Source organism: Arvicola amphibius, chromosome 3 (assembly GCF_903992535.2).
Source record: "Arvicola amphibius chromosome 3, mArvAmp1.2, whole genome shotgun sequence".
Lineage (NCBI taxonomy): Eukaryota > Metazoa > Chordata > Mammalia > Rodentia > Cricetidae > Arvicola > Arvicola amphibius.
The window spans coordinates 48265380-48293015 of NC_052049.1; the positions used below are offsets into that span (position 1 = coordinate 48265380).

Genomic DNA, 27636 nt, shown 5'->3' on the forward strand with positions numbered 1-27636 from the left:
TGTCCGGGTGCCGCAGTTGGTGCAGTCCGGGCCGGGACAACATGGCTACGGTGTTTCGGCCCCTGGAAAGGTTGTGGGCACCGCGTCCTTCGCTGCATCCCGGGGTGACGGGCTCAGGCTCCGCCTGCGGCCGCTGCACTCTTGGAGGTACCCGCGTCCTCACGATGTGGAGGAAGGGAGGGTGGAAGAGAAGGGAGCGTGAGACCCCAGCAGCATCTCTCTTTGGAGAAGGCTCGGGCGACCTTTCCCTCTGACTGCACGTGTGTGCAGCCCGGTTGGCTGGGGACCGCGAACACCCCCAGTTGGTGCCTGGAAAGCAAAGGACAGCTAGGGTCTGGACTCGGAATGGTCCACGTTGCTCTTGGAGAACATTCCTTACTCATTGGGTTTCCTTTTCTGTAAGGTTTTGGTACAGAGTTTAAGAGACGAGAACCCCAGCTGTGCTCCTTACAGAGACAGGCTTCCTCATCCCCCAAGTTATTCCTTACTGCCTTTCTGAAAATATTAAACGTGAGACGGCTACTGAATGTTAATAAAAAGTACGTTGTTTTGTATTTTACATACATGAATTCCTTTCCTTCAGTCAGCATCCAATGACAGAGGTTGTACCTTCACAAAACAGGAAACAGGCAAGACTGTCACTTGCCCAAGGACACAAAAAGCTGGCAGAGGGAGTATTTGAACAAAACACCTGGGTCTGACAGCTTCACAGGATTCCCTTTTCATAAATAGCTATTTTTATTATTACCGTATCTTAGCAGAACTCAGTGCACGTTTTTTTTTGTTTTTTTTTGTTTTGTTTTGTTTTTTTGGCTAAGCTTCATATGTATTTATCTCATGCACAGCCAAAGATAATGAAGAAGGGTACATTCCAGACTTGCTAAGCTGTAGTCAGTGATTTCTGATTTAAGGCTACTTGAGTCCAGGTCTAAAAGGCCATCTTCAATTCAGAAGTTACAAAACCAGAAGCCTCGGTGTAGCTTCTTTCAATATCCCATGCTTCTCAAACCAAGATAAACCAAATAGAAAAAAAAGTGTGTGTGTGTGGTGTCTATGCAGTTACTAGCCCTTACCTAGATGGCAAATGCCCATTTGTTCTTTTTACTTCTTTTGTGTCAACTAGTCTTCACACTCCGTTAATCATTACCTACTTTCAAACGTAAGACTTTTGCCAAGATTTGAATTCAGTAGTAGACTGGAATGTTTGTTTCCCCACCGGGAATACTATAATATTTGTATCTATCTGGATGGATCATTTGTTGATATAATAGGTAAAGATGAGTTCATTGGAGTCAACCAAGCACTATGTTATTTCTTAAGGGGGAAAAAACAATCAAAATAATTTCACTTATTTTCTTTTCCTGTTCTTTAGCTAAAAGATACCTACTCACAGACAGCATTGTGAAACTGAAGGAATTCCAACAGAAGAAAGTGGCTATTGCATATAACCTTCCCAGCACCAAAGGTAGTAGTATATGTTTTGTTGACTCTTTGATCCGTTTGTCATTCAGATTTCCTGTTTTTCTCTATTTCTTTCTTTCTAGAACTATCTCATGGAGGGAAAAAAAAAGTGAACATTTGCTTAGTTTCCTAGTCTGCCTTTCATTTCATATTAGCCCTGCCCCCAGGATCCCAGTGAAATTAGCCCTGTGCCCAGTTGTCTAGTCTGTGCCACTCAGAATATGATTTGAGGACCAGAATCAGCATCAATTGGGAGACGGATGGAGATACAAATGGAAGGATCACAGATGATTTGTATACAGTGTATAGTTAAAGAATCCAGGTGACTGGCTTTCAAATGTTGAGTAATCCTTGGTGATACATAGACTTTATGATCTACTTGTAGGTAAATGAGACCCCCTTGTGAGAGTGCATTTTGGCATTTTTACATCGTAAAATCTGGGATTTGCTTTGAAAAGTTCATTGTGTTTAGAGTTTATAGAAGAATAAAAATGAGCAAACTGTTGATATTTGTTGAGGCTGATTGGCACTTGAAGGTCATTATATTGTTCTTTCCTACTTTTGAGAGATAGGTCAGGAGCTAGGAGTGTTTGTTGCTGTTCCAGAGAACCTGAGTTTGGTTCCTAGCACCCATATGGGGAGGCTCACATCTGCTTAGAACCCTTGCTCCAGGTGGTCCAATGTCCTCTTCTGGTCTTTGCCTTGCAAATGGACGTTGTGCGGCTACTTCAGCAGCTTTCCTTCAAAGCTCTGGACTTGTAACCAATCCTGAGATACTTCTGGAACTACTAAAATGAGAATAGCGCTGTCTGTTTGTTGCCTCTTGCGCTGTTTCCCAACAGTACTGAGGAAAGTAATCCACAGAAGCCCTGCTCCCTTTGGTGTTTGTTCCATAGAAGGGCAACTCTGGAGGTTTCCATCAATGCAAAGACGGGGACCAAAATAGATCGTGATGACCTGAAAATGATTCTGTCACTGAAGAGCCCTATTGTTTAGAGAACTGGTTTGTTTGGTTGTTTTTTCCCCTCTGCCCATCCTATGGTCGTCTGGTTTACAGTAAGGACGGGCCATGGGCATGAGAGAGGAAAAGCTAAACCAATTGCAAGAACACAAAATATTCCTGAATTACATGGTCTGACCACTGGCTAAATCCATGATGAAATTGCATTTCCTTTTACTTCCCTTCTTGATCCTGCTCACTGATGGTCTGAGTGTCTGGCTGCACGTTCTCCTCTTCTTGTGAGTCACCTGTGGTTTTTCTTATTAGGGCTGCAGTAGTAGTTGTTAAACTTGTGTGTGCGTGAGTGTCACCTGAAGCATTCCAAAGGCACTCCTACCCCCCTCAGTTTGTGATTTTCAGAGACTGGGGTGGACTGTGGCCCTGAATTCCCCATGGCACAAATGCGCCTTATTGACTGTCTTCAGCACTCACTCCTCTGGAGGTGATGGCCAGTGAGGGCCGCCGCCACACGAGAGGTCCCTCAGTACCTGCTTGCAGTGAGCTGTGCTTGGGCTTCTCCCTGAGGCCAGCCTGCTCACAGTCCCACCCATCCTGAGTGGTCACTACCACCTTGTGCTTTCTTTCAGCAATCTATTTCAGAAACTTGGAGGAGAAATTGACCCAGAACAAGCTCATCTTGAAGGAAGAATTGAAAACCGTGCTCCACTTGTGCCAGTCCCGGGAAGATGTGGAACTGGTGAAAAGTGTCATTTACAGGTGAGGCGTCCCCTGAGACCCCTGCCAGCCTTCATCGCTTCCCACCCAGCCCTTCCCAGAGTAGTCGTGTCCACTCTCAAGACGTACGTTGTCCCCTCTACGCAGATGACTTCCAGACATCTTGTCCTGATGCCTGCCTTCGACCTCGGACACTGAAGGGACCGAGCATAGGAAAGCAGCTCACACCCTACCAACAGACTGGCTGGTCCCTCCAGTTACTGTCCCCTAGCTCCTCAGCACACCCCAGTGCTCCTCTGATAGCCCCCATTCACACAGGAGCCTCTTGTCCTGGATAGGATACGGAGTCTGTGACCTCCTCTTTCCCTACTACCAGTGGCCTCCTTGCCCTCCTTTCTACCAACTGCATCTTTTTTCTTAGGTATTAGTTGAGAGGAAAGGAAGCACTAAGCCAGTGTTCCTTAACCTTCCTAATGCTGTGACCCTTTGATAGAGTTCCTCATGGTGTGGTGACCCCCAACCATAAAATTATTTTTGTTGCTACTTCATAACTATAATTTTGCTACTGTTTCGAATCCTGATAACTATCTGTGTTTCAATGGTGAAAAGGTCATTTGACCCCCCACAAAGGTTCTCGCCCCGTAGGTTAGCAGGTCAAAGAAGATCTTCCTTGAATTTCTGATGTTTCTGTGCTCATCCATGTGTCCTGGCCCTTCTCTCTCTAGTGCCTCACTGTTAATTAGCCTGGTGTGAGCCGCATAAACCCACACAAAACTGGAAGCTGCCAGACCTTGCACTATAGACAGCTCAGCTTCTCCCGCCCCGCGGGATTTGTCTGGTCATACCAACGTTAGATGTAGAGAAAGGAAGCCCAGTCCTGGAGACTGGGGCAGCAGGCTCATGTGGGGAGGGATAAAAGTGATGCAAATTATCTTAAGGCCCGCTTGCAAATATTTACATATTTTTCACAGATTTTTATGCAAATATTTAATAATTTTAGTAGGTTTTCCTTTATATAGCTTGGATGTTTTTGTTTATTTGTTGGTTAGTTTTTGAGACAGGGTTTTGCTTTGTGGCTCAGGCTGGACTGGCCTTGAATGTACAGGTCTCTTGCCTTGGTTTCCTGAGTGTTGAGATGGCAGGCATAAGTCACCATACTCGGCTCCTTCTAGTTCTAGTTATTACTGTATAGAAACTGTATTCTCTACATCAATATAGTCTACTTTATTCATATTTATATATTAAGGAGCCTTTTTTTTTTTTTTTGGTTTTTCAAGACAGGGTTTCTCTGTAGCTTTGGAGCCTGTCCTGGAACTAGCTCTTGTAGACCAGGCTGGTCTCGAACTCACAGAGATCCGCCTGCCTCTGCCTCCCGAGTGCTGGGATTAAAGGCGTGCGCCACCACCGCCCGGCTTAAGGAGCCATATTTTAGTGACAATACAGTATTTATCTTAGGGTTCTATTACTGCAGCGAAACATCATGACCAAAAAGCAGTTGTGCGAAAGGGCTTATTTGGCTTACGTTTCCGTATTGCTGTTCATTATTGAAGGGAGTCAGGATGGGAGCTCAAACAGGACAGGAAGATCCTGGAGGCAGGGGCTGATGCAGAAGCCATGGTGGGTCACTGCCTACTGACCTGCTTCCCATGCCTTCTCAGCCCACCTTCTTATAGAACCCAGGGATGGCACCACTCACCGTGAGCTGGGCCCTCCCGCATTGATCACTAATTGAGAAAATGCCTTACAGCTGGATCTCATGGAGCATTTCCTCAACCAAAACTCCTTCCTCTCTAACAACATTCCACCATATGTTAGGTATTGTAATCAACTGCGCCCTGTTATCAGACAAATAAATTATTTCTAGTTTTTCCTCAGCACAACTCATGTCATGATGAGGAGCCCTTGAAAACTTACGTACTCTTTGTGTTTTGGACCAAAGACTATAATTGTCATTACTGTAACAAAATGCCCAAGATAATCTGCATATGGAAAAAGGAGATTTGTTTGATTCACAGTTTCGGACATTCTAGGGCATCAGCTAAGTTCTACTGATGGTCTTTGGCTGTGTCACACTGTGCTGGTCAGTGCTGTCTCAATACAGGAAGCCATAAAGCTGGGTGGGACCAGACTCAGGCTTTTATATAACTCCTCTAGAACACGGGGTTGGGGGTCACGTGAGATATACCTAATCCTTATTGAGAGCAATATCCTCAGTTGGTCTAAGGACATCCCATTAGATTTTATAACTCCTCTAGAACACGGGGTTGGGGGGTCACGTGAGATATACCTAATCCTTTTTGAGAGCAATTTCCTCAGTTGGTCTAAGGACATCCCATTAGATTTTACACAGGGGAATAAACTCGCAATACACAACCCTCGAGAAGCAAACTGAGTTTAAACCATGACATGCCTACCATTAAACCTTCAGGTCGTGTCAGCAAAACTAATGCTACATTGTTATTTGACTCTGGCTGTTTTTCTCTTATTTTTCCTGTTATTGCCCTAAAATCAGAAGATAGCTCTAAGAATAACAACACAACTCTGCTTTCACGTTCACCATACATATCAAAGTGACTCGGAGCTCTTCACTCAAGCTCATGACACGACCCGGTTGCTCTTTGTCACCTCTGTGAACAGCTGGACGGGTTGGTGCCTCTGTGGTCTAACCACCTTGCTCATGCTCTCCCTGGGACTCGCAGTCCCCGCTAGGAAAGGAGGTCATGAGCTGACACAGACGCTCACCTTGATGGCAGCCCAAGTGGGAGTGACGCAATCCCCCTCAAAATCTCGCTCCAGCGCTGGTTAGGTTACGGGGAGTTTTATATCCTCCATTTTATAGGTGTTAACTTCCTTTTGATTGTAGATGTCAATTCAAGGAAACTTTTGCTTTCTGTTTTTAATCTAGTACCAGTTCCTCATTTACTGACATTTATAGATATGAAGATGCCTCGCATTTCATATTACCTAGTGTTAAAGAATTGCCACATGCCAAGGAAAACTTACCCAGCTCTCTCCAGACTCCTTGAGTCCTTATCTTCACTTCACACATGAAGAACCTGAGGCTCCAAGTGATGAACTGATTTTCCTACAGTTGCATAATTTTTAAGTAGAAGAGCTAGATTGGAGCCAGCATGCAGAAGCAGACAGAAGTCCCTAATCCCCACACTCTCTTGTCCTTCCTAACTCAGCTCTCAGCATTGTGATGAAGCAGGGCACGTGTCCATGCTCACCGTCACCGTATTTGGCAGTGTGTGTTTATGCCACTCCAGCTTCCCTCTGCTGTTTCAGCAGAAGGTGAAAAGGTTTTAGTAAAGCCAGCTTTTCCCGCTCATACTTTAAAGCTGTTTACATCACAGAAGTCTGACATGTGTGATCGTCAGGTGCTCACCAGACCATCATCCTAAGTGCCTGAAGCAGCAGTTCCAGATGACTGGCCACCTGTAGAACTTATGCTGCATAGTAAGATGTCACTGCCATTAAAATTAGCCTTCTCCCAGGACTTAAGATTTCAAAGTACATTTAATTTTTTTTAACCTAGGTGGCAATAGATTATGTAGGCCCTTATCTGAATTTTAAAAAGCAGAGGTTGATGTAAATTACACTGTGCCTGTTGGTGTGTGACACCCTATATGGTCATGTAGCCACCTGGAAGAAGCACAGGACACTCCCAGTGCCCTTCTTTTGTTCTGTACCCATTCTAAGGAGACCCTGCTGTTCTGTAACATTGTACACATTCTGGGCCCAGCAGGTAATTTAAGGGATGATTACAGTGTGTGTTTTACTTCTTTTAATTCTTAGAGTATTTTGGCCTCTAACAAAACTTTCAGTTCAATGCCCAGTGTGTTAAACTCTGGAGCCCCTAATTTTATTCAAATCCCTGTTTCTCCCGAACTGGGAGTTGCTTATTCTTTATTGTGTTCCCAGCACCTAGTAGAGAGCACACTGTGGTTTGTGTCTGTCCTGTCGGTGTGTCTGGCATGTGTGGGGTATGTATATATGTTCATGTATGTGTACATGTGCATTGGAGGATGCATACACAGGGTTAGAGGTTTCAATCAAATATGTTCCTTGGCTGCCCTAAACCTTGTTTTTTGAGACTAGGTTTCACTGAACCTGGAGCTCTGTGATTGGCTACACTGACTGTCCAGTACGTGTTGAGAATCCTCCTGTCTCCATCCCCCACGTTGTAGTTCCAGGTGCATGCTACTAAGCCTGACTTTTACATGGGTGTTGGGATCCAAACTTGGGTCCTTCTATTTGCTAGTTGAGGTCTCCACGATTCCTGTGTCTGTCCTGTGTACCCTATCTTTGCTCATAGAATCATCTTGATCACCAGGTACCATGCAGAGAACAGAAACTTCACTGTGGGAGAATATAAGTTTGGACCAGTTTTCATGAGGTTGTGCTACGAGCTGGATCTTGAGGACTCTGCAGTGGAGCTCATCAAAGATAAGGTTAGTGTTTTCCAGTTCCTTCTCCTGCCAATGTGATCTCGTGTTCTTGGTGCTCTTACAAAAGACATTTTTTATGGTATTTTTTTCCTTGGGTTTATTTGTCATTTTATTTTTATTTTATATTATTTCAGGGAAAGATCATTGGGCTGAATAAATAAGCTCTCTGCGTTTGAAATGTTTCCATAGAGTTGGCTCACAAGGAGACTTACATGTGTCTTTGGAGGCATAGCATAGTACAGAGGCAGCGCCCTGGTGTGTATATGCTTTGGGTGTGTGGTGCCCTAGGGCATGACTCCTGTCTCTGGAATTCAGAGGTGAATAGTTTCAGACCAGCCATTGATTTCCTATCCTGCACCTGCATTCTCTCTCTCTTTTTTATTTTCGATTGTAGACTGTATTTATAGCTGGTCAAGTTTTAAAATGCTTTTTATATATTCTGGTTTCTTTTTCTAAAACATATCATAATTTTGCACATCAGTAAGATAATTCAGTGGATAAGGGCACTTTCCATGCAAGCTCAGCAACTTTAGTTCAATCTGTGGAACCCATGCAAATGTGGAAGGGGAGAATCAGGCCTACATGGTTGTCTTCCGACTTCCATGCATGCACCATGGCACATACACATGGTAATAATAAATAATTGTAAAAACATGTTTTAGTTATTTACTGAATATTTATTGTATCTTCTGCCCTCTCCCACAATTGTTGTTGTTGTTATATAATTATTATTTCCACAACAGCACAGTCACAGGTATGATTATTATTTCTATCTCCCAAAAGGTGAAACTGCATTAGAGGCATTATAAATTCTTAAATGACAAGAGACCCTTTGTTTGGGCCGTTGTCCACCATGTGTGATTAGTACATTTAGGAACTCCAGAGTGCAATGATTTGCCCTTGCTTCCTACTCTTTCTCGCTTATGTGTTCTGTACTGATGGAACTACCCTAGGCTTGACCATTTTATTTAAGACAAGTAACCCAGGCTGGCCTCAAATTTGTAATCTCCTGCCTCAGCCTCTGGAGGGTGTGATGATAGACATGTACCACCATGCCTAGCATTAGGGTTACCCTTCTTTAAGAACACCATGCATTAGGAAGGTGGTCATAATGAATTAGTAAGTAGAAGAAAGGTAGTTTAAGAACTGTTTTAACATTTGATCTTCTACTTTAAAAAAAAAAAAAAAGAAGCACATACAGAGGCTGGGGAAATACTCAGTGGATAAAGTGCTTGAAAGGAACCTGAGTTTGCTCCCCAGAAACCCCTATTTTTAAAAAGCCAATCATGGCAGTATGTACTTATAATCACAACTCCAGGGCAGCAGAGGCTTGTGGATTCTTGGGGTTCATTGGCCAACCAGCCTGGCCCACTTAGGAGTTAGAAGCTGTTTGGGTTAAAAGCTCAACCCAGCCCTGGCATCCATATACCCAAAAAAGAGTCTGAACGATCAGGTGGAGGTTCCATCCCAAGCCCCTTCCCTTAAGAGTTGCCTCAGTCCAGACTCCGCCCCTGAGAAAGCCCATCAAACAATGACACCTCCCCAGAGATGCTCAAGACCACTCCCACGGGGCATTTAAACAGCCCCCCAGTGAAGACCCCTAGATGAAGACGGATGCTTCAAAGAAATCTCACCCTAGCTCAGAATTGAGTATAACAGAGGATTATTTATTTGGGAGTACCTCTGCTCAAACAGGGAACAGGAACCCAATCATGCCGGAAGAGAGGCCAGACCGCAGCATATATAGTAAAAGAGGCCACGCCTAAGTGGGCGGGTAACTTAAATAGGCTACTGGCTGTAGGAATTCCTACAGCACCCCAGAGAACAATCACATGGTTTTCCCATCTTCCTTCCCCAGCTCCTCTGGAGAACTGGAAAGCCATCCAGGAGCATTGGTATTCATTAAACCTGGGCTTTTTCTAATTTGGTTTGATTTGGTCTAATTCGAATTTTTGTGTCGGCGGAGGGGCTTATGGGGTATAGAAACTTTTCTGAAGTCAATGAGAGACTCTGCCTTAAAAAAACTAAGGGGGTAAGCAGTAACTATAAATTGGCGTTCAAGGATGCTCTCTGACTTTCACATGCACTGGCATGTGTGCACCCATACCCACATATACACGTGATTACATATTTGTATGTGTGTAATAAACCTGGAAGATAAGCAGTATCTTTAGGGTTAGAATTATTAAAGCCTCACTTTTTCATGTAATTTGTATTTTAATATTTTAAGTAAATATTTTAATGTTACACTTAAATTAAACGTTTGATTGTTATAAGTCAAAGCCATTACTGTGCCAGTGTAAACACAATGTAAGTAATTCTTAAGCCTGGTATGTGGAGTCCCACGTGTTATAGAGGTGGAGTGGCCTGAGTCAGGACTGAGGGCGACCTCGCTTCTGCGAGCGTGTGCTGTCCCTCCACTGTCCTTGTTCTCCGCAGCCCCCAATGCTGACGGAGACTGTGGCTGTTTTTCTCATTTCTCTTACTCCCTTGTTCACCTTCCTGACTTGTCCCTCAGCTCTCTGGACCAGCACCCAGCACTTAGAGCAGACCTTGGTGCCTTATTTCTCATTCCTTAATCTCAGCATCTAGGATCTACGGCAGGTAGAAAGAGCAAAGGAGAAAAACGGTTACTGACATCTAAATATCATGTCACAGTATGGCACTCAAAGTGCTGGGAAGATATAGAAAGAGAGGTAGTGGTCAAAGGTTGTACAATTGATGTAAAAGAGTTGAACAGTTGGGAAACATGGTGGTCGTGGTAATAATATATTCTCTAAAAATTAGGAAGAGAATAGCTCTTAAGTTTCTCTGTGACATAATACGTGTTCCCCAACTTAGCTCTTCTGCTAATGTATTTAAAACCAAATACAACGAGATCAGTACACAGATGTTTTTGTCTGTTAAACTAAATGCGAGTCCAGAACAGGTTGAGAGGCACAGTTTTAGCAAATGATTGCCGAGTGAGCAGCTCTGTGTTCCGTGCTTGTGGCAGCTATTGCTCCATGAGACATGCTCGCTTCATTCCAAGTCAGCTTGCTGCAGCCATCGGACACCACCCTCCTGATTCTACACTGCTTATGAAACAGAGCTCTCTTGCTTCCTGTCCAATGTGTCCATCCCCAAAGCTATGACAGTGTTTAAAAGTGAAGCTTTAAAACATCCTTTGTATAACAGACCAATAGGGAATTCAGGAAGCCACTAAATATAAACCAGGAGAGCAGAGATTCTCAACCCATGTTGCGATTCTGGTGATCCAGCTACCCTTTTACAGGGGTCGCCTAAGACCATCAGAAAACACCAGTATTTTCATTACAGTTCATAACAGTAGCAAAATTACAGTCACAAAGTAACAATGACATAACTTTGCGATTGGGGAATCACCACAGCATGAGGAACTGTATTAAAGGGTTGCAGCCTTAGGAAGGTTAAGAACCACTGCTGTAAAGGGACAGGCCCTGCGAAGTGGTTCACACCTTTAATCCCAGCACAAGGAAGGCAGAGGTAGGTGAACCTCTATGAGGCCATCCTGTGGTCTGCACAGTGAGTTATAGGATAGCCAATGCTGCCTAATGAGTCCTGGTCTCAAAAGGGCTACAGTATGTGGCCCCCCTTAAGAGTTTAACTTCTGACCAAACTCTCCCTTTTCTCTTCACTAGCATTTACGAGGCTTCTTCTTAGACTCCACGTCATTCAATATTTTGATGGATATGTTATTTACCAAAGGCAAATATGAAAGTAAGTACTGCAGTCTGTGGTTGTGGAAAACTACTGGACAAGCAGCTGGGGTGGGAAGAGCTACAGAAGTGACCCTTAGATTTCTGCTGAGGAGCCCTACTGTGACCTTGCTCCTTAAATTTATAACATCAAATTGCATATGATGTCTGGAATGAGGCACCTCAGATTCTCTAAAACCTTAGCGGGTTTCCTATGCGTTTTTCTTGCATGACCTGATGATTTGGTTTAACATTTAGATAATTGCCACTTAACTTCAAGGAATGGCTTTGATCATGCTAAAATTTGCTTTTTGGTAGGTGATGCTGAACTGATTAGGATTTGGGGAGCTGCCCATAGGTTCTTTTAACCCCGCTGGCCACTGTTCACTCGGCAGGTGCCCTGGAAGTATTGATTGAAATGAAAAACCAGGATGTGAAGTTCAGCAGAGACACCTACATCCTTGCCTTTGCAGTTTGCTACAAACTGGTAAGACTATTTCCCTTGCGACTGGAGAGGTGGCTCAGTGGTTGAGAGCATTGCCTGCTCTTCCAAAGGTCCAGAGTTCAATTCCCAGCAACAACATGGTGGCTCACAACCATCTGTAATGAGATATGATGCCCTCTTCTGGCCTGCAGACATACATACAGACAGAACACTGTATACCTAATAAATAAATAAATCTTTAAAATAAAAAACATTAAAAAAAAAAAAAAGACTATTCCCCTTAATGCTCAAGCCATTGGGAATTGAGTAGTACCTAAGAGAGGATTTTTTGCCTGCCTGCCTGCCTGCCTGCCTGCCTGCCTGCCTTCCTTCCTTTCTTTCTCCAGTTCCTCTGAAGTCTGTTTTCCATCTGGTACAAATATTTTAATTTTAAATGTATCCATTTTTAGAAAACTCAAGTTAGCCTTGTCAGATATTTTTTTTTGTTTGTTTTGTTTTTTTTTGTTTTGTTTTTTTGTTTTTCGAGACAGGGTTTCTCTGTAGCTTTGGAGCCTGTCCTGGAACTAGCTCTTGAAGACCAGGCTGGTCTCGAACTCACAGAGATCCGCCTGCCTCTGCCTCCCGAGTGCTGGGATTAAAGGCGTGCGCCACCACCGCCCGGCCCTTGTCATATATTTTTATCATGAGAAAAGCAATCATCTTTCGCCCCTCATTGGCAAGCTTGTGGATCGTGAAAGCAAGAGACAAGTTTCTGCTGAGCTCCAGAGTCCCTTGTAGATTACGCTACACTAGATCGCCTTCACTGTTGCCCCCTCCTTCAGAAACATCTCATCCTTCCTGGCGGACTCCGCATATGATGGCTGTCATGTATTCTTTTTAACTATTACTGTTATCTTATGTGTATGAGTGCTTTGCCTGCGTCTGTGCACCACATGCATGCCTGGTGCCCGTGGAAGCCAGAGGAGGGTTCTGATCTCATGGATAGTTATAAACCATCATGGGTGCTGGGAACTGAACCCCAGTCCTACAAGAGCAGCTGGCGCTAACAACCACTTAGCCATCTCTTGAGCCCTCTACCTCTGACTTTTGTTTTTCCAAGCCATTATAAACCTTTAAACCACTTTCAGCTGCGGGTTAGAGTTGGCCCAAGGGCTCTGTTTGCTGACATAGGATGCGATAATACTTTCAAGTCATCCAGCAGTAGAATGTGGGTCATTCCAAACGGTGATTCCTGCCCAGTTTGCTTCGCTGGGTGCATGCTGAAGTATAGAGAATTTAGTTCTGCTTCTTAGGAAGGGCCAAACGATCTTTCTTCCTGTGTTGTATCCAAGAGTAACTTGTCTTATCAAGTGGAGACAAGTCTGGAAAAGGAGCTGCTGGGGTTCCCAGTCACCCCTGGCAACCGCCCCACAGAAAATTCAGGCTTTGTTGAGAGGATTGAGTGGTGGGATAGATAGATCTTCACAGACACACAGATGTCAGGCTGCTGCTGCCATTGTAAGCCCATCCACCTGTGGCAGCTCAGAGGCGCGGACTGGGTTTACATTGCTGTCTGACTGATTAGGGCATCACTTCCTTGGATTTAAAAATACATTTTCTTTTTTAGGTGTTTTTATTTTATTTTATGTACGTATGTGCTCCACATGTGTTCCTGGTGTTGGCAGAGGTCAGAAGAGGGCCTCAGGTCACCTGGACTAGAGTTACAGACAGTTGTGTGGGAGCTGGGAACTGAACTCAGGTCCTCTGCAATAGCAACAAGTGCTGCTGACTGCTGGGCCATCCCGTCAGCCCCCTTGGTTTCTTTTTAAGTCTCTGTTTTCATGGGATTCTTCTATAAGCTACGTTGTATTAGTGTTACTGTTTTCAAGTATTTGACTTACCTGGGGACTTTTAAGCTGGAACTTCTCCAAAGGAGAGTCCCCTGTGTTACTGCATGTTACAGTGCTGGTCCCATTGTGGGGCTTATGCCTAGAATCTAGCCTGCTGGCATACAAAGATGCCTGTTTACGAGTGAAAACTGGCTTACGATGGAAATAGGCAAGCTGAACAATAAAATTTGTTTAGAGTTGAGCTGCTACCATATAAATAGTCTAGTATGTTGCAGATGGTCTCTGCATAGCTTAATTTTTTTGTTTTTGAGATTATAATATAATTATATCGTTTCTTCTTCCTTTGCTTCCCCCTAAACCCTCCCATGTGTACCTCCTTGCTCCCTTTCACATTCATGGCTTTCTTTCATCAATTGCTGTTACATGCATGTATGTGTATGTGTATACGCATATATTCCACAGTACAACCTGCTCAGTCCGTATGTTACTGTATGCGCGTTGTCAGGGCTGACTGTTTGGTGTTGGACAGCCAGTTGGTGTGCTCTTCCCTGGGGAGGACTGTTTCTCTCCCTCTCAGATCACATAGTTACCTGTAGTTCCCTGTGAAGCGCTGAAGCCCTGATCTTTCCCCAGTCCACACTGTCCTGTCTGTTGAGCTTAATTTTTCAAGTGACTTCAGATAGCCTCTGGGAGATTCTTACAGCAGAAATCCGAGATACTAAGCTCTGTTAATCGTTACACTTGAAGGTTCGTGATATTGACTGAGCAATCCCATCTCCTCACAGAACAGCCCGGAATCTTCTAAAATTTGCACAACTTTAAGAGAAGAAGCCTTACTTAAAGGAGATGTCATCTCCAGGAGAGCATCCTGTTTTGCCGTGGCATTAGCTCTGAACCAGGTAAGGCCTTGGGGCAGAGGAGACGTAAGTGATGTAGAAGTGGGCAGGACGTTACTGCTTTCATTTGTTCTTGTTTTTCATTTATTTTTCCCTCCTAACTGTATTATAAAGACATCCCATAATGAAAAAATACCTTCATTGTCACAGCGATTTGCTGCAAAGAACATTTTTACTTGTGGCCAAAGACCCAGCATGCATTTCTATTTAGAGTGGGTGGGCCAAGATCTTGTGGAGAATCAAAGAAGGAAGCTGCAGTTTGAGAGAAATATCCTTGTTATAGTAACGATGGTACATGCTTCCTGTGTGGCATTCTCAGAGAGTGTTTTACATCAGTGTCCCTTTCCTCTTTTATTTTTTTAAAAAAACTCTCTTCGCGCAGTTCTTATGCTGATTCTTTTTGATTACTCATCCCTCAAAAATATAAATTTCTTTTCGAACACCACTGACAGTAAATTTGTGTCAGAGAGATAGAAGCACCAGAGCCCTAGTCCAGCTGGACAGGCTTTCCTTGGTCGAATAGCTCCCTGCTGTAACCTGCAGTCCTGGGTACAGATGCCCACATTGTTTCCCTCATCTGTAGCAACAGGATTTCAGGATGCAGCCTCTTCTCTGTCACTACCATAGAGCCATGCTGCCTCCTGCAAATACAGCGTTGCCATGGACATCCTCACCACTCACCTGTGCCTCCCCAGGAGCCCCAGTCAGCCCCTTGCCTCGACTCCGATCTCTGCAGGCCAGCACTTAGGTCACGGACCCTAGGCTGTACTGATAGAGAACCTCCTAGAACCTAGAATGTGGAGCCTCTTTCTCTAATGTGTAGCACCTTGCAGGGCTCCATATCCAAGAATTCTGACAATACCCACGTCTTGTCTGGTTTGAGGCTTCACTGATTATGCCAGGATGAGGTTTGTTCTCTGTTTCCTCTCATTGTCATTTTTCCTCAAAGCTGGTTCCAATGGGAGAAGGAAAGGTGCCAGTTCAATACCTCCATCTGAGGAACTAGACTCAGAGAGATTGCTAAAGCATAGGATTCCATGCCGCTGGGTAAAATCCTTTATATAGTCTGTTTAAGTTTGTATTTTAAAAAGTCCCATTGTTGATTTAAAACTCTGAGGCCCTGTGCCTAAGAGCATCCTGCTTTCTCTAAGTAATATGTAGGACAGAGTGATGGCTGCATGCTCTAGGGTCATGACTTTTGTTTTTCCTTCCAGAACCAGGTGGAAAAAGCCATGTCCATTTTTTCTCAAATCATGAATCCAGAGAATATAGCCTGCGCTAACTTAAATGTAAGTGGTTGTCTTGTACTTTAAATGAGTTGAGATGTGGTACAATGCTTGCTGTTTTTGTCTGTGTGCAATGGCCTAACTGTCCAGCCTTGGCATTCAGTTGAGAAGAATGGTCATTTACTAAGCCTCTCTCAGGGAAGAGCCTCTCCTGGGAGAGAAGTCATCACCACAGGCTTCTTGGAGTTTATTAATGGTGGGGTGCTGGGTCTGCTCGGCTGTGTGGCAGGGCGCCCATGGTGTTTGAGGCACAAGTGAGAAGGCTGTGGGTTTGAAGAGGGGTGGTTGAACTGGCCAGACTCCTCCCAGGCCCTGGGTGAAGCCTGCGTGCTAACTGCATCCCATCTGTGGCGGCTGATTTGTGGTGTGCCTGTGCCTGATAAGCTGCTCTATGTGCTGTCTTAGGTTTCTATTGCTGTAAAGAGACACCATGACCACACAACTCTAATAAAATAAAACATTTCATTGGGGTGCCTCACAGTTCCAGAGGTCCAGTGTTTTGTCTATGAATATCTGAGCATCACGTGCGCACCCAGTGCCTGTGGAGGTCAGAAGACATCAGATCCCCTAGTGCTGGAGTTATGGGTGCTTGTGAGCGGCCTGTGAGCACTAGGCACCTAACCTGGGTTCTGTGCATGAACTACGAGTGTTCTGAGCCACTGAGCCATCTCTCGAGCCCTTCAGGTCCCCAGCTCTCTAGGTCTTGTCTTCTAAACAATCCAGGACTTATGCTGAAGAACACTCTTTTCAGACTAGAAATGGCACTAGTGTGACATGAGCTAGTTCACAACCATGCAGTGGGTGTCTCCAGACAGGGGAGTGACCAGAGAACACAGCCAGGCTGCAGAGCTGCTGAGGAGAGTGAAGGGGACCTGCTAGGGCAGGGGTGAAGCGTTTCCGTAGGCGTGTGTGTGTGTGTGTGTGTGTGTGTGTGTGTGTGTGTGTGTGTGTGTTCGGCTCCCGGCTGCTATGCTGTGTCAGGACTGTGGCCTCGATTAGTAGAAGTGAGTCAGTAAGGCGCACCTTGAAGGCACCTTCTGCTCTGGCTCCAGCCCGAGCTCATCCAGACCCAGCCAGATGGAAGAGCTCTGCCCCAGCCTCTGCAGCCAGCCAGGCCTCTTCCCGCCTCCATGCCCTCCTCCTTTAATTTGCTTCTATTGGTTATTTTGTCACATGGCAAGAAAAGTAACTAACTAATACAGGTCAACTATGGGGCTGTGTTCTGGAGGAGGGGCTATGGGTTGTAGCGGGAAGGACAGTGCTTTCCACAGATTGCTCTTGGTGAGGCCTTCCGTGCAAAGACCACATTGCTGATTATAGCCGCCGCCTCCTAGCTCTGAGTCCTTGGGTCCAGTCCACAGATTCTTTAGATGTCATGTCTGATCTTAGTTTTCTAAGCATACCATGAAAGCTTACCTACTTCTGAAAGCCCTGGGGGCATTGTACAGAGCAGAAAGTTATTACCTGTTAGAATTACTGTGTTTCCTCAGGATCGTGGAGCTCTGCCTAGATCCCACTCTAACACTTGTCACAGACAGACTCCTGTAAAGAACTTAGTTAGTATGGAGCACTAAGTGCTCCCCGCCCCAGGCCAGCTGCTTCAGATCCATTCTTCAGCCATAACAGCAAAGGGACAGCCATTACTTTTGTCTTCTCGGTTCCTGTTAGATATGGACAGCTCTTATGTCCGGGTGTATAGCCGCCTCCTAGAGAGTGACTGCAGATGGGATGGGAGAGTTGCTGGGACGAGGGAGGAACTCCCCCTCTAGCAGCAAAGCCAGCCGAGTGGCTGCAGTGCTAGAGAGGAGAGCTGCGCGTGAGCGTGCGGGCAGCGATGCGGTGTGAGTTACTGCAGGCTTTTCCTAGAGATGATACTGGGGGGTTGGACGCTGAAGAGGGTGAGACAGCCAGATCTTAATTTAATTTTAGCTAAGGTACCAGACTAGACGCCTTGTGATTTGTTAGTTTTGTAGAGTCCTGCTGGAGCAGTATCACTCAGTGGTGCCCATGTGGAAAGGGATGGTCCAGGCCGAGAGATTTGCCAAGTTCTCACAGTCAGTAGACACCGGAGCCAGGGTTGGAGCACGGACAGATGACTGCAAAGCCCGGGTGTCCCACCTCTCTGGGGAGATGAGACCCATGAAGACAGGAAGGCAGGCTGTGCCTGTCTAGGCCTGGGACTCACTACTCCTGAGTAGTCGCGCTGAGATCACAGGACTGACAGACACAGCCACTGCCGCTCTGTGGTTTAGATTTCTGTCCCTGCCTGTCTCTCACGTTGTTGTAGAAGTGTAGTAATGTCTTTTTCCAAATGGGAAAATGGTCTGGTGGAGACACACCATGAGTCGTCAGGGGGGAGAAATGTGTCCACGCCTGTGGCTGGGGCGTGGGGCTCATGCACTTGCAAGGCAGCTTCTGTTCTCCGATGTGGGAGGACAGCCAGCCGGCACATGGGTAGGACCGGCGTGTTGTAGTTAAGGAACCTTGAACTAATGTTAAATTTGATTCTCTTTGTGAATGCAGTCAAGGAATTACCCATTATTTGGAAACTTTAATGAAACAGTCTTATTCTTTAAGAATTCCCATTTGGGAAGCTTGCAGATATCCGATCTAAATTCCTTGTGTCACACTATAAGCCCGTTTCTTCGTACTCTTGGATGACGAAGAAGAGGCAGTGTGCATTCCCTGAGGCGGCTTTTAGATTCCAGGTCTTTTACCAGCCTGAGCTTTAAAATGACACACAGGCTTCAGCATTTCCAAGGCTGTCTTCTACTTGGAATCCTTAAACAATTTGTGAGCCTGACAAATGGGCTGGCAGTGGGAGCCTGTTGAGTCAATATTAGTAAAAATAGATGAAAGTTTTCTTTTCCTTGGTCTGTTTTAAAAATCAATAGCTTACATTTAAATCTTTTGCTGCTGTGCATTAGAATTTGAACTTACTTAATCCTCCCCCAACTTAATTTTCTTTTTATCCGAACTACTTCTACTGCCTGTGTGACCCAGAGGAGCTGGTTTCTTATTTCCCAGCTGACACGTGCGTGCTCCGTCCTGCACTCATGTGATCTGTGAGCCCATCAAGACCCACGCATGTTGACTCTAGCCTGTCAGTCTCAGAAGAACCACAGCTCTCTTTGGCAGTGCTGCCCTCACCCTGGTGAGCTGCTTCCCTTGAGATTTTGTTTGTCTCGTTTGTCTCTCGGGAGTCCATCTGTGGGAGACGTAGCCCATGGTGTGATGAGAGTGAAGTAGGAGACCTTAAGATGTAGTGCCAGCATGAGTCACCATCCCCGTGTGAGGAGCTCTTGGCAATTAGCTGTGTCTGGGGGATGCAGAGTCGTTTTCCGTCAGGAGCTAGCAAACAACCCATGCATGTGCCATCCTAATTAAGCTCAGGTTAGTTTTTAAAAGGACATGAAAGTTGGAGGGGTGTGTTGGGAAGAGGACATATTCCAGAGGGAGTCGCATGGGAGAAGAGGAAGGAAATGGAAGGTGGGTGTGATCAAACTTTATTATATACATGTAAGAAATAGTTTTGAAAATACACTTTTGAAGTTGGAAGGAAAAGGTAGTGCCTAGAGGATAGATATTACTACGAGGTCACTGGGGGTGTGCTCTCAGGAGGGATGAAGGTAGTTGTAAGGACGTCGTAGAAGCCTAGCCAGGCCCCACTGTTTGCCCTCTGGTTTCCTCTCTGAGATGCCATCCCTGCTTTCATGTGTGCCATGGTGTGACTCGGGGCAGAGCGCCTTCCCTGGCTGAGCTCGGGGCAGCCCCAGGCCCTGAACCTCCAGAACTGTGAGTTGACAACCTTCTTCCCCTCTGTTCTAATAGAGAAAATGCAAACACTCCACAAGCAGACATTACGACGGGGTGAAATGGTGCAGCTGGTTCAGTGTGGCGGAGGAGATGCTGCCTCTCCCGGGGACCTGGGCTGTAAAGGTGTTCCTTCCTGTTGGTGTAATAACTTCTAGTTTAAAAAGTACTAGGTTTTTATTTTAATGTATACATATCAATTAATATAATATAATATGGTGTGTTTCCATGAATAATTGCTATGCCTTTGTTCAATATGTGGCTTTAGACCAATTATTTCTAGTGTTAAGCAAAATTATTTAGTAACTTGCAAAGGAAAGATCCAATTTTGGGGAAAATACATTTTGAAACTAACACATCAGATTATAAACAGTGACTACATTGGTTGGTGACTTCTCAGTTACTCTCATTTTTTAAAACCTTTTCTTTGTGTCTCAAACTGTCCTGGTGAGTACTGACGATTAGAGGGAAATGAGCCTTGCTTTACCGTGTGCTGGGTGTGCCAGGCTGATGGGAAGTTGTTGGCAGGGCCATTTCACAAGTTTGGTTTGGCATCCAGTTTTGAAGGTTGTTAATGGGTGCAGTGCAGATAGATAGGCTTCACTGCGACTTCAGCCAGCTTCCACTCTACCTGGCACAGGGTGCGTGCTGCAGTTAACCAACAGATGAAAGGTGCCGCCTTCCTCCAGCCAGACTTAGGGTACAGTTGATTGTCATGGCCCTTGATCCTAGGGGAAAGAGGGCGGAGGGAATGAATGTTTTCACTTGTACCTCCTGGGTGCTGGTTTTTCATGTCATGTTTACGGTAACACACAATGTGGGACTCGAGACTACTGTTCCCATTTAACAGATGAGGACGTTAAAAGCAGAATTTGCAGCTGGGAGTCACGTAGCTTGCGTTTGTCAGGGTTAAAATTTTAGCCAGGCATCTGTGTGTGTGTGTGTGTGTGTGTGTGTGTGTGTGTGTGTGTGTGTGTAGATGTGTATGCAGAGGTCAGAGCATAACTGTGAAGTTGTGTCTTGTTCTTTTTGTGGAATTGAGGAATCAAACTCAGGCTTGTGTGGCAAGTGTCTCTGCTCTGTGAGGTACCTCACTGGCTCCAGCTACAGCAATGCCATTAGCTATAGAAAAATATACTTTTGCTTGTGAACATGCATACAAAGCACTTAAAAAACAAACAAAAAGCATATCTGAGCTAATGAATTAGGAAATAATATTAAAAATTGGTGTCTGTCAATACAGGCTCATCTCAACGTTGAAAAGCCTGCTAGCTCAGTCTTGTCTGTTCTTTTATTCAGATTTTAATCCATGTCCAGTCAAATAGGTTGGAAAACCTGATAAAGATCTTACAGGACACTGTTGACAGAAGTGTATCGGTGTTTGTGAAAAGACACGCATTCTCAGAGGAAGTGGTAAGTGTGCCAGTGCTGCAGGTGGCACTAAGTGCAAGGGCACCCTATGCTAACCTGGCGTCATAGCCCTGAGACCGCCTCTTCAGCAAGAAGCCAGACACTGTAGTTTCTCCAGTGGTCTCGGGGCTCCCGTGCTCAGTGCGAAGACTACTTCCTCCTGGCGTACTATGGCTTTGGGTTCCCAGGGAGCCATCTCCTTTGTGTTGCTCTTCCCCTCTACTATTCTGTAGGTACTTTTCCTTTTTTCTCTCAAGTCTCCCATAGCACGAATAATATAAACCCAGAGACAGATATTGGGGTTCAACCTGAAGATCAGAAAAGCAAAGCAGCCAACTACTAGAGAGTTCGTACCTTTACCAAGTCTTCAGACCGAAAGGGCGAGAGCCTGTCTCCACAAATCCTTAGACTCCATACTCTTCCCCTTTATATTCCTCTCTCTGCCCAGCCTTATCGCTCCTGACTCAACCTCCCTAGTGTTGGGATTAAAAGCGTGTGATCCCAAGTGCTGGGATCACCTTTGTGTGAGCTGTTTCTCTTTTAGACGGAGTCAATCTTGTGTTTCCCAAGTCCTGGGATTAAACGTGTGTGCCACCACTCCCTGGCCTATATGACTGACTGGTGTGGCTGCTTTGTCCTCTGATCTTTAGGCAAGCTTTATTTATTAAAACACAGATAATATCCCAGCACTTGGGAGGCAGAGGCAGACGGATCTCTGTGAGTTCGAGGCCAGCCTGGTCTACAAGAGCTAGTTCCAGGACAGGCTCCAAAGCCACAGAGAAACTCTGTCTCGAAAAACAAAAAACAAAAAAACAAAAAAACAAAACAAAACAAAAAAACCACACACACAGATAATATACCACTGTAGCATCCAGTACCTTCTCCTTGCTCCTCACTCTCTGCTAACCCTTGCTTCCTGTTTGGGGGAGGAAGAGAATGGCTAATACACTGTCAGCTGCTGGCTGTGGTTGTATGTCCAAGGTGACTGCATGTGTCTCTCTAGCATCTCCACTGCTACTGGACGTTGTCACACTTACGTCTCGTCAGAATGTCCTTCCTTGTGACCAGTCCTGTCAGCATTATTGTGTATACTATCTGTCATCTAAAGGAAACAGTTACCCTACAAATGGGTTTAGCTAGGAAAACTAAGTTAATGTGATAAGGGAATGACCTCAGGAAGTATACCACTATACTTTTTCTGTGGCTTGGCTTAAAACAAGTAAGAAAAATAGCTTCTTTAAAGGAAGGAATGACTTCAAGATGCAGCTTAGTGGTTCTCTCTCCAGCCCTCAGAGGCTGTACTTATCTCCCACAAGGTCCTGGACTCATGGATCCCGCTAGGTGGGGACCAGTGAGCACCAGAGCTCTGCCTCTCCCTCCCCAGCTTCCAGATTAAAAACCCGCCTTCTTTGATCATTTTGGCTTTTTACATGGGTTCTAGAAATCAAATTTTAAGTTCTTATTTTTGCAAAACAGATATTTACTTGACAAAGTTGTCTCCCCAAGCCTGTACATAAAGTCTTCACATTTATCTGTTTTTTTATATTTCTTTATTTTGTGTTAAGATATGGTGTGTGTACATGTACATGCATGTGTGCGTATTCGGACGGATGTATGTGTGGTGAACACGAACGTGCCACAGTACATGCGGAAGTCAGAAGACTTTTTCGAAAGATGGTTCTCGCCTTCCACCATGTAGTTTTGAGTCCAGGTTCTCAGGCTTGGTGGCAAGCACCCTGGCCTGTTGAGTCATCTTGCCCTAAAAATGTGTTTTTGTGTGACAGAAACGCTATATCAAATAAAAAGGTAAATAATCTTGAAGAAAATACTTTGAGGTTTTTACTCATACAACAAAGAGCTGACCAATTCTAATGTGGAGAGGTTTTTTTTGAAAATTACAAGAAAAGAACCAATAGCCAATGCTGAACAAAGATGGGGTTCACTTAGGACTTGGAATGCTTTGAACCCTTGGGAAGACTCTGAGCCTTAACAGTGAATTTCCCAGAACCCCCATCATGAAGTGAGATACATGGCCAGATACATTCATATATTTACATTTAAATTAATGTAGAAAACCAAAACAGCTATGAAAAAGTGGCTAAAGAATAGAAGTAGGATTTCCTTGAGTGTGCTTCCCAAACATTAAAATTAAATTGAATATAAATGAAGAGGAAACGGCAATTCCTAAAATTGGAAACAGAGTGGAAGAGGTAAGCTCCTGTGCCTCCCGAGGGCGTGAGACATGGCAGAAGTTACCGCTGCCCTCTTGAAATGCAGTCACTGTTTTCGAAGCCTTCTTTATTACTTATGTGTACCTGTGTGTGCCTCTGAGTTTTTGTGTCATGTGTGTCCAGGTGCCTGCAGAGGCCAGAGGACATCAGGTCTCCTGGTAAAGGAGTTAGAGGAGATTTTAAGCTAGCTCCCCTTCAAGAGCAGTAAGCACCTTAACCACTGAGCCGTCTCTCCAGTCTGAACTGTAGTCCTGTATACCTCCAATAACATGTGCAGTGGTTGGGGAGGGAGCGAAGAACTAAGAAAATGTGTTAGCACCAGGCGGCCCTGCCATTAGCAATCATGCCCACCCTGTCATTTGTTCTGACCAAGTGACCTGTGGGTTGGTCCTCCTTCCTTGTTCCACTTTCCTGTGCTTTGCCAGTTCTGCTGTTGGCTGAGGTGGCCGGATGGGCACCAGGGAGCAGGTACCGCTTTCTTCATCATGCCGCATCCCAGCTGTCTCACCTGTTTCCTTGCTTCTGCTTCTTCCTGATGGCAAAGGAGTTATCAGGAATCTTACCGGCAGGATTAGTTTCTTCCTACTAGAGGGCTTTACTCTGCCTGGGTTGTGATTTTTCCAGATCATGTTGGAGTTAAGTTTTAAAAGCAGAGGACATGGAGATATGAACAGATTCTAGAGTACACAGATGTGCTTGTGTGTGCTGGAGATCATGTGTATACACACATGCATGCTTGTATGTGCACACATATGTGTATGTGATAACAATACTGATGCAACTTTTGTTTCTCTCAGTAGTTAATTGTAATAAATCATTATGGCCTGTTGTTGCCCATTTATGTCTAAAGCACACAGACCAGCCTCACACTGAAAATTCTGACGTAAGACTCTTTCACTTAGAAAACTCGCCCTGGGCTCCAGCCTGGTCCCCCTGATTACCTGAGACTTTCAGGGAATTGCTTATTGAGAAATGAATCATACAACTCCATACCTTTTGAGCTAGTTGTTTTTTTTTTTTTTTTCATGTGTTTCTTTGGTCTCTTGTTGTGTTGTCGTTTTCTGAGGCAGGGTCCTGCTATGCAGTTCAGGCTGGTCTGAAACCCAGGAACTGCCTACATCACCCTCTTAGGAGCTGGCATTTCCACCAAATGCAGGCGTGTGCCTGGCTTAGCTAGGTCTGTGTGTGTGTGTGTGTGTGTGTGTGTGTGTGTGTGTGTGTATGTGTGTGTGTGTGTGTGTGAGAGAGAGAGAGAGAGAGAGAGAGAGAGAGAGACTATATATAGACTCTAATATTACAAAACTATATTTTTGAAGATTTTATTTTATTTTCTAAATTTTGCATGTCTTGAGTTTTTTGCCTACATGTATGTCTGTTCACCTGTTGCATGGGGTGGCTTTGGAAGCCTGAAGAGGGTGCCAGATCCTCTGAATCTGGGGTTACAGATAGGCTGTGAGCCAGCATGTGGGTGCTGGGAACCAAAACTGGGTCCTCTGGAAAGCAGCCAGTGCTTGTTACTGCTGAGCCATCTTCCCAGGCCCCAAACTCTATATTTTGAAAACACTGTACTTGATGTTTATATCAATAGTTATTAAAAGTATGTTGAGTCTGTCAACTATTGTAGATAGAATACCACAGAGGAGTATAGGAAAGAGCTTCTGGTTTCCTGCAGTAATGTTAGTGAACGTGATCCAATATTAGCTGTTTTCCCATTGGCTTTTGAAAACTGAGTAACAGCAATATGATGTGATTTCTTACCTGCATCCCATGGCTGTTGGGATGCTGATGAAGGTTTCTTCAGTGATGAACCCACTGTGGCCTATGCAGCTGGGTGAATGTCCCTCCAGTCTGTTATGCTGTGCTTCTCTGGGAAGCCTGTGCTGTAGACAGAAGTTTCTGTCCCACCTAGTCCTGCAGCCGTTCAGTCCCAAAGACACACAGAGGCTTATATTAATTATAAACTATTTGGAATATTAGCTCAGGCTTATTATTAACTAGCTCTTACAACTTAAATTAACCCATAATTCTTATCTATGTTTAGTCACATGGCTTCAGTGCAGCATTTTCATCTTGCTTCTTCTGCGTCCAGGTGACAACTGCATCTCAGCCCTTCCTCTTCCCAGAATTCTCTTAGTCTGGTACCCCACCTATATTTCCTGCTTGGCTACTGGCCAATCAGCATTTTATTAAACCAATACTAGTGACAAATCTTTGTAGTCAGTGTACAAGAGCATCCTCCCATACCCAACATGAATGTGGCCATCATCTACCATGAACTTGAGTGCTAAGGAAACCTTTTCCACAGAACATGAAACTGATTATCTACAGTTCAGTCAGGAGCCCATGTTTGGAAGGATTTATTTAGAAGATGTCCAAAGGATGTTAGGAAGCTTGATCCCATTTAACTTGCCTTGGGATGCTAGGCTGAGTCCTCAGTTGGAACTGAACTATGTAAAAGGTAAGCTTTGTGCAGATCCTGATTCTGAGCTGACCTGCTTTTGTAGGGTTAGTACCGTGGACTTGTGACTGCTTTTTCTACAACTGGTCTTCTACTCTGTCTCAGACCTCTCTGGCAGTGGTCTTCTTGGCATGCCTACCTTGATGTTCACTTCCAGAAGAGATTCTGGATTTCCCCTCCAATTCTGGACCTCGCTGTCCTCCCTGTCTCAGTAAATGGCAGTGTCCATCATCCTAAGATCCCAGTTAGGAAAGTGACGCTGACCTCCTTTCCTTCAGCTCGAGTCCCTCGCTAACACCCACAGTGCACCTCACCTACCCTCGCCTCTCCATCTTTCCTGTGTTTCCCAGTCACCACCATCTTTTCCTCCTCTGGGCTATGATGGGGGTTCCCCCCTCCATTTATTCTCTGGGCAGCTTGTTAAGTCTCGATCAGACCATAGCCCTTGTCGTCCCCTGGCTTTCCAAGCATCTTTCCCAGGACTGTATGTAAAGTCCGTGTGATCTGACCCCCTGCTCCCACCCACGCTTTGTTGATTCTGCTGGCACTCGAACTCTCCCAGTTGCGTATGCTTTTGCTTCCTTTTATGAAGTTCTGAACTCTGTGGCTTCCACAGGCTCTTAACAGTCACCCTGCCTGTGTGCCCTGGTGTTCATCTTTGTGTGTACACAGGACATTTCTGCATGTCTGTTTCTGCTTCTTAGAGGATAGGAAGACCTCACAGTGATGTAATGACTACTCTTCTTCCAGCTGGCCAAGGTGAGGGGCAAACTGAAGGACAGCCCCACGCTCGCGGCCAGATTTGATGAGGTCTATGGGATGCTGCATGTTAACGGCCTGGTCACCACTTACACACTGGATGCTCTGCTCTGCCATGTCCCCCGGGACAAGAAATCCAACACAGTGCTATTAAAAAAGAGGACAGTCAGCCGACGGACCTTACAACCTCTCAGCCAGTCCCTGCTGACTGAGTAACTGTGTTTTCAACCTCCCAGGTCTGGAGGAGCTGCCATGGGTGAATCATTGGCTTCTCCGAGATGCCAGGCATCTCACTTCAGTGGCACTGTGCCAACACCTGGTCTCCCTACGTCCAAGGCCCCTGGGTGGTGACTTGCCAATCAAAGAGATGTGAAGAGCTAGCTCAAGCAAGGGAAAGCAAGGGAAGCACCGTTGCCACAGAAAGGCAGCTTCCCCTATGTCAGCCACACCAGAGTAAGGGCCACAGCCACTAATGCAGCCCAGCACCAGAGCGACACTCAGAAAGTACCTGCAGGAGGAATTTCCTGTGGTCTCGTCAACCTTGAGTGACCTTCACAGGAGAGATGCCTTGCAAGCGATGTCCTCGCTGAATTTGAGAGATCTGAAACCCTCTTCTACCATGTGGGGAAACGGTCAAGGCCTTCTCTCATCTCTGCCGTCATTTTCCCATCTACAAAGTAATATTGCCCGTGTGTGCTTGGATGATCTGACACTTTCATTCAGGGTTCGGTAGAGTTAATTTTTCTCCAAAACAAGAAATAAAAGGAACCTGCACAGACTCGAGCTTGTGTTTTTCTTTCCTCAGCATGTAAACAAAACCAGAATTTAGCTTTCAGAATTGCTGAGTATGCTGAATTAAAATGATTATTGTCTTTGTCATTGGCAAATTCTGATTTTAAAAAACCATGGGATGCTTAGTTTTCTATTTAATATCATAAATACTTGATCCTGCATGTCACTGTGTTTGCTATGCACCTTCTCTTTGTGCACATTATTTTTGTTGTTTGATCATTACCATTATTATAAAACTTTCTTGACAGTGGGCCGTTTCTATGACAGTTTGAAATGCAGCTTTGGATGAACTGTGCACGTGTGATCGTTTCCAAAAGGTAGCCAGGAGCCACCTCACTCATTCTTCTTTCGAAGGCCCAACCAGGTGTCGAACCCAGCAGCAGAGACCCAGTGGGCTTCAGACTTGTCCTTGAG

General features: G+C 45.1%; 1 protein-coding gene across 3 annotated transcripts; it reads left to right on the plus strand.

The window, feature by feature from the left end:
* The first annotated feature begins 13 nt into the window (after nucleotides 1-13).
* Ptcd2 (pentatricopeptide repeat domain 2) lies at nucleotides 14-27209 on the plus strand. Of its 3 annotated transcripts, none has more exons than XM_038323594.1 (10): nucleotides 14-147; nucleotides 1373-1465; nucleotides 3049-3178; nucleotides 7473-7590; nucleotides 11247-11325; nucleotides 11699-11790; nucleotides 14363-14476; nucleotides 15688-15762; nucleotides 20872-20985; nucleotides 26422-27209. In XM_038323594.1, exons 1-10 carry the CDS (start codon nucleotides 42-44, stop codon nucleotides 26644-26646), a joined length of 1146 nt encoding a protein of 381 aa, XP_038179522.1. In that variant the 5' UTR covers nucleotides 14-41; the 3' UTR covers nucleotides 26647-27209. The 3 variants fall into 3 exon arrangements, with proteins under 3 accessions (XP_038179522.1, XP_038179523.1, XP_038179524.1); XM_038323595.1 differs by having other exon boundaries at nucleotides 26376-26629; XM_038323596.1 differs by lacking the exons at nucleotides 14-147; nucleotides 1373-1465; nucleotides 3049-3178; nucleotides 7473-7590 and having other exon boundaries at nucleotides 11622-11790.
* Nucleotides 27210-27636: the final 427 nt, after the last annotated feature.

What these genes read in the sequence shown, in the direction of transcription:
- Ptcd2 (XM_038323594.1), top strand. Translation starts at nt 42, where the DNA reads ATGGCTACGGTGTTTCGGCCCCTGGAAAGGTTGTGGGCACCGCGTCCT. An exon ending in TTGCAGTTTGCTACAAACTG is followed by an intron (nt 11,791 to 14,362) that starts GTAAGACTATTT and finishes ATCTCCTCACAG; the next exon opens with AACAGCCCGGAATCTTCTAA. An exon ending in TGGCATTAGCTCTGAACCAG is followed by an intron (nt 14,477 to 15,687) that starts GTAAGGCCTTGG and finishes TTTTCCTTCCAG; the next exon opens with AACCAGGTGGAAAAAGCCAT.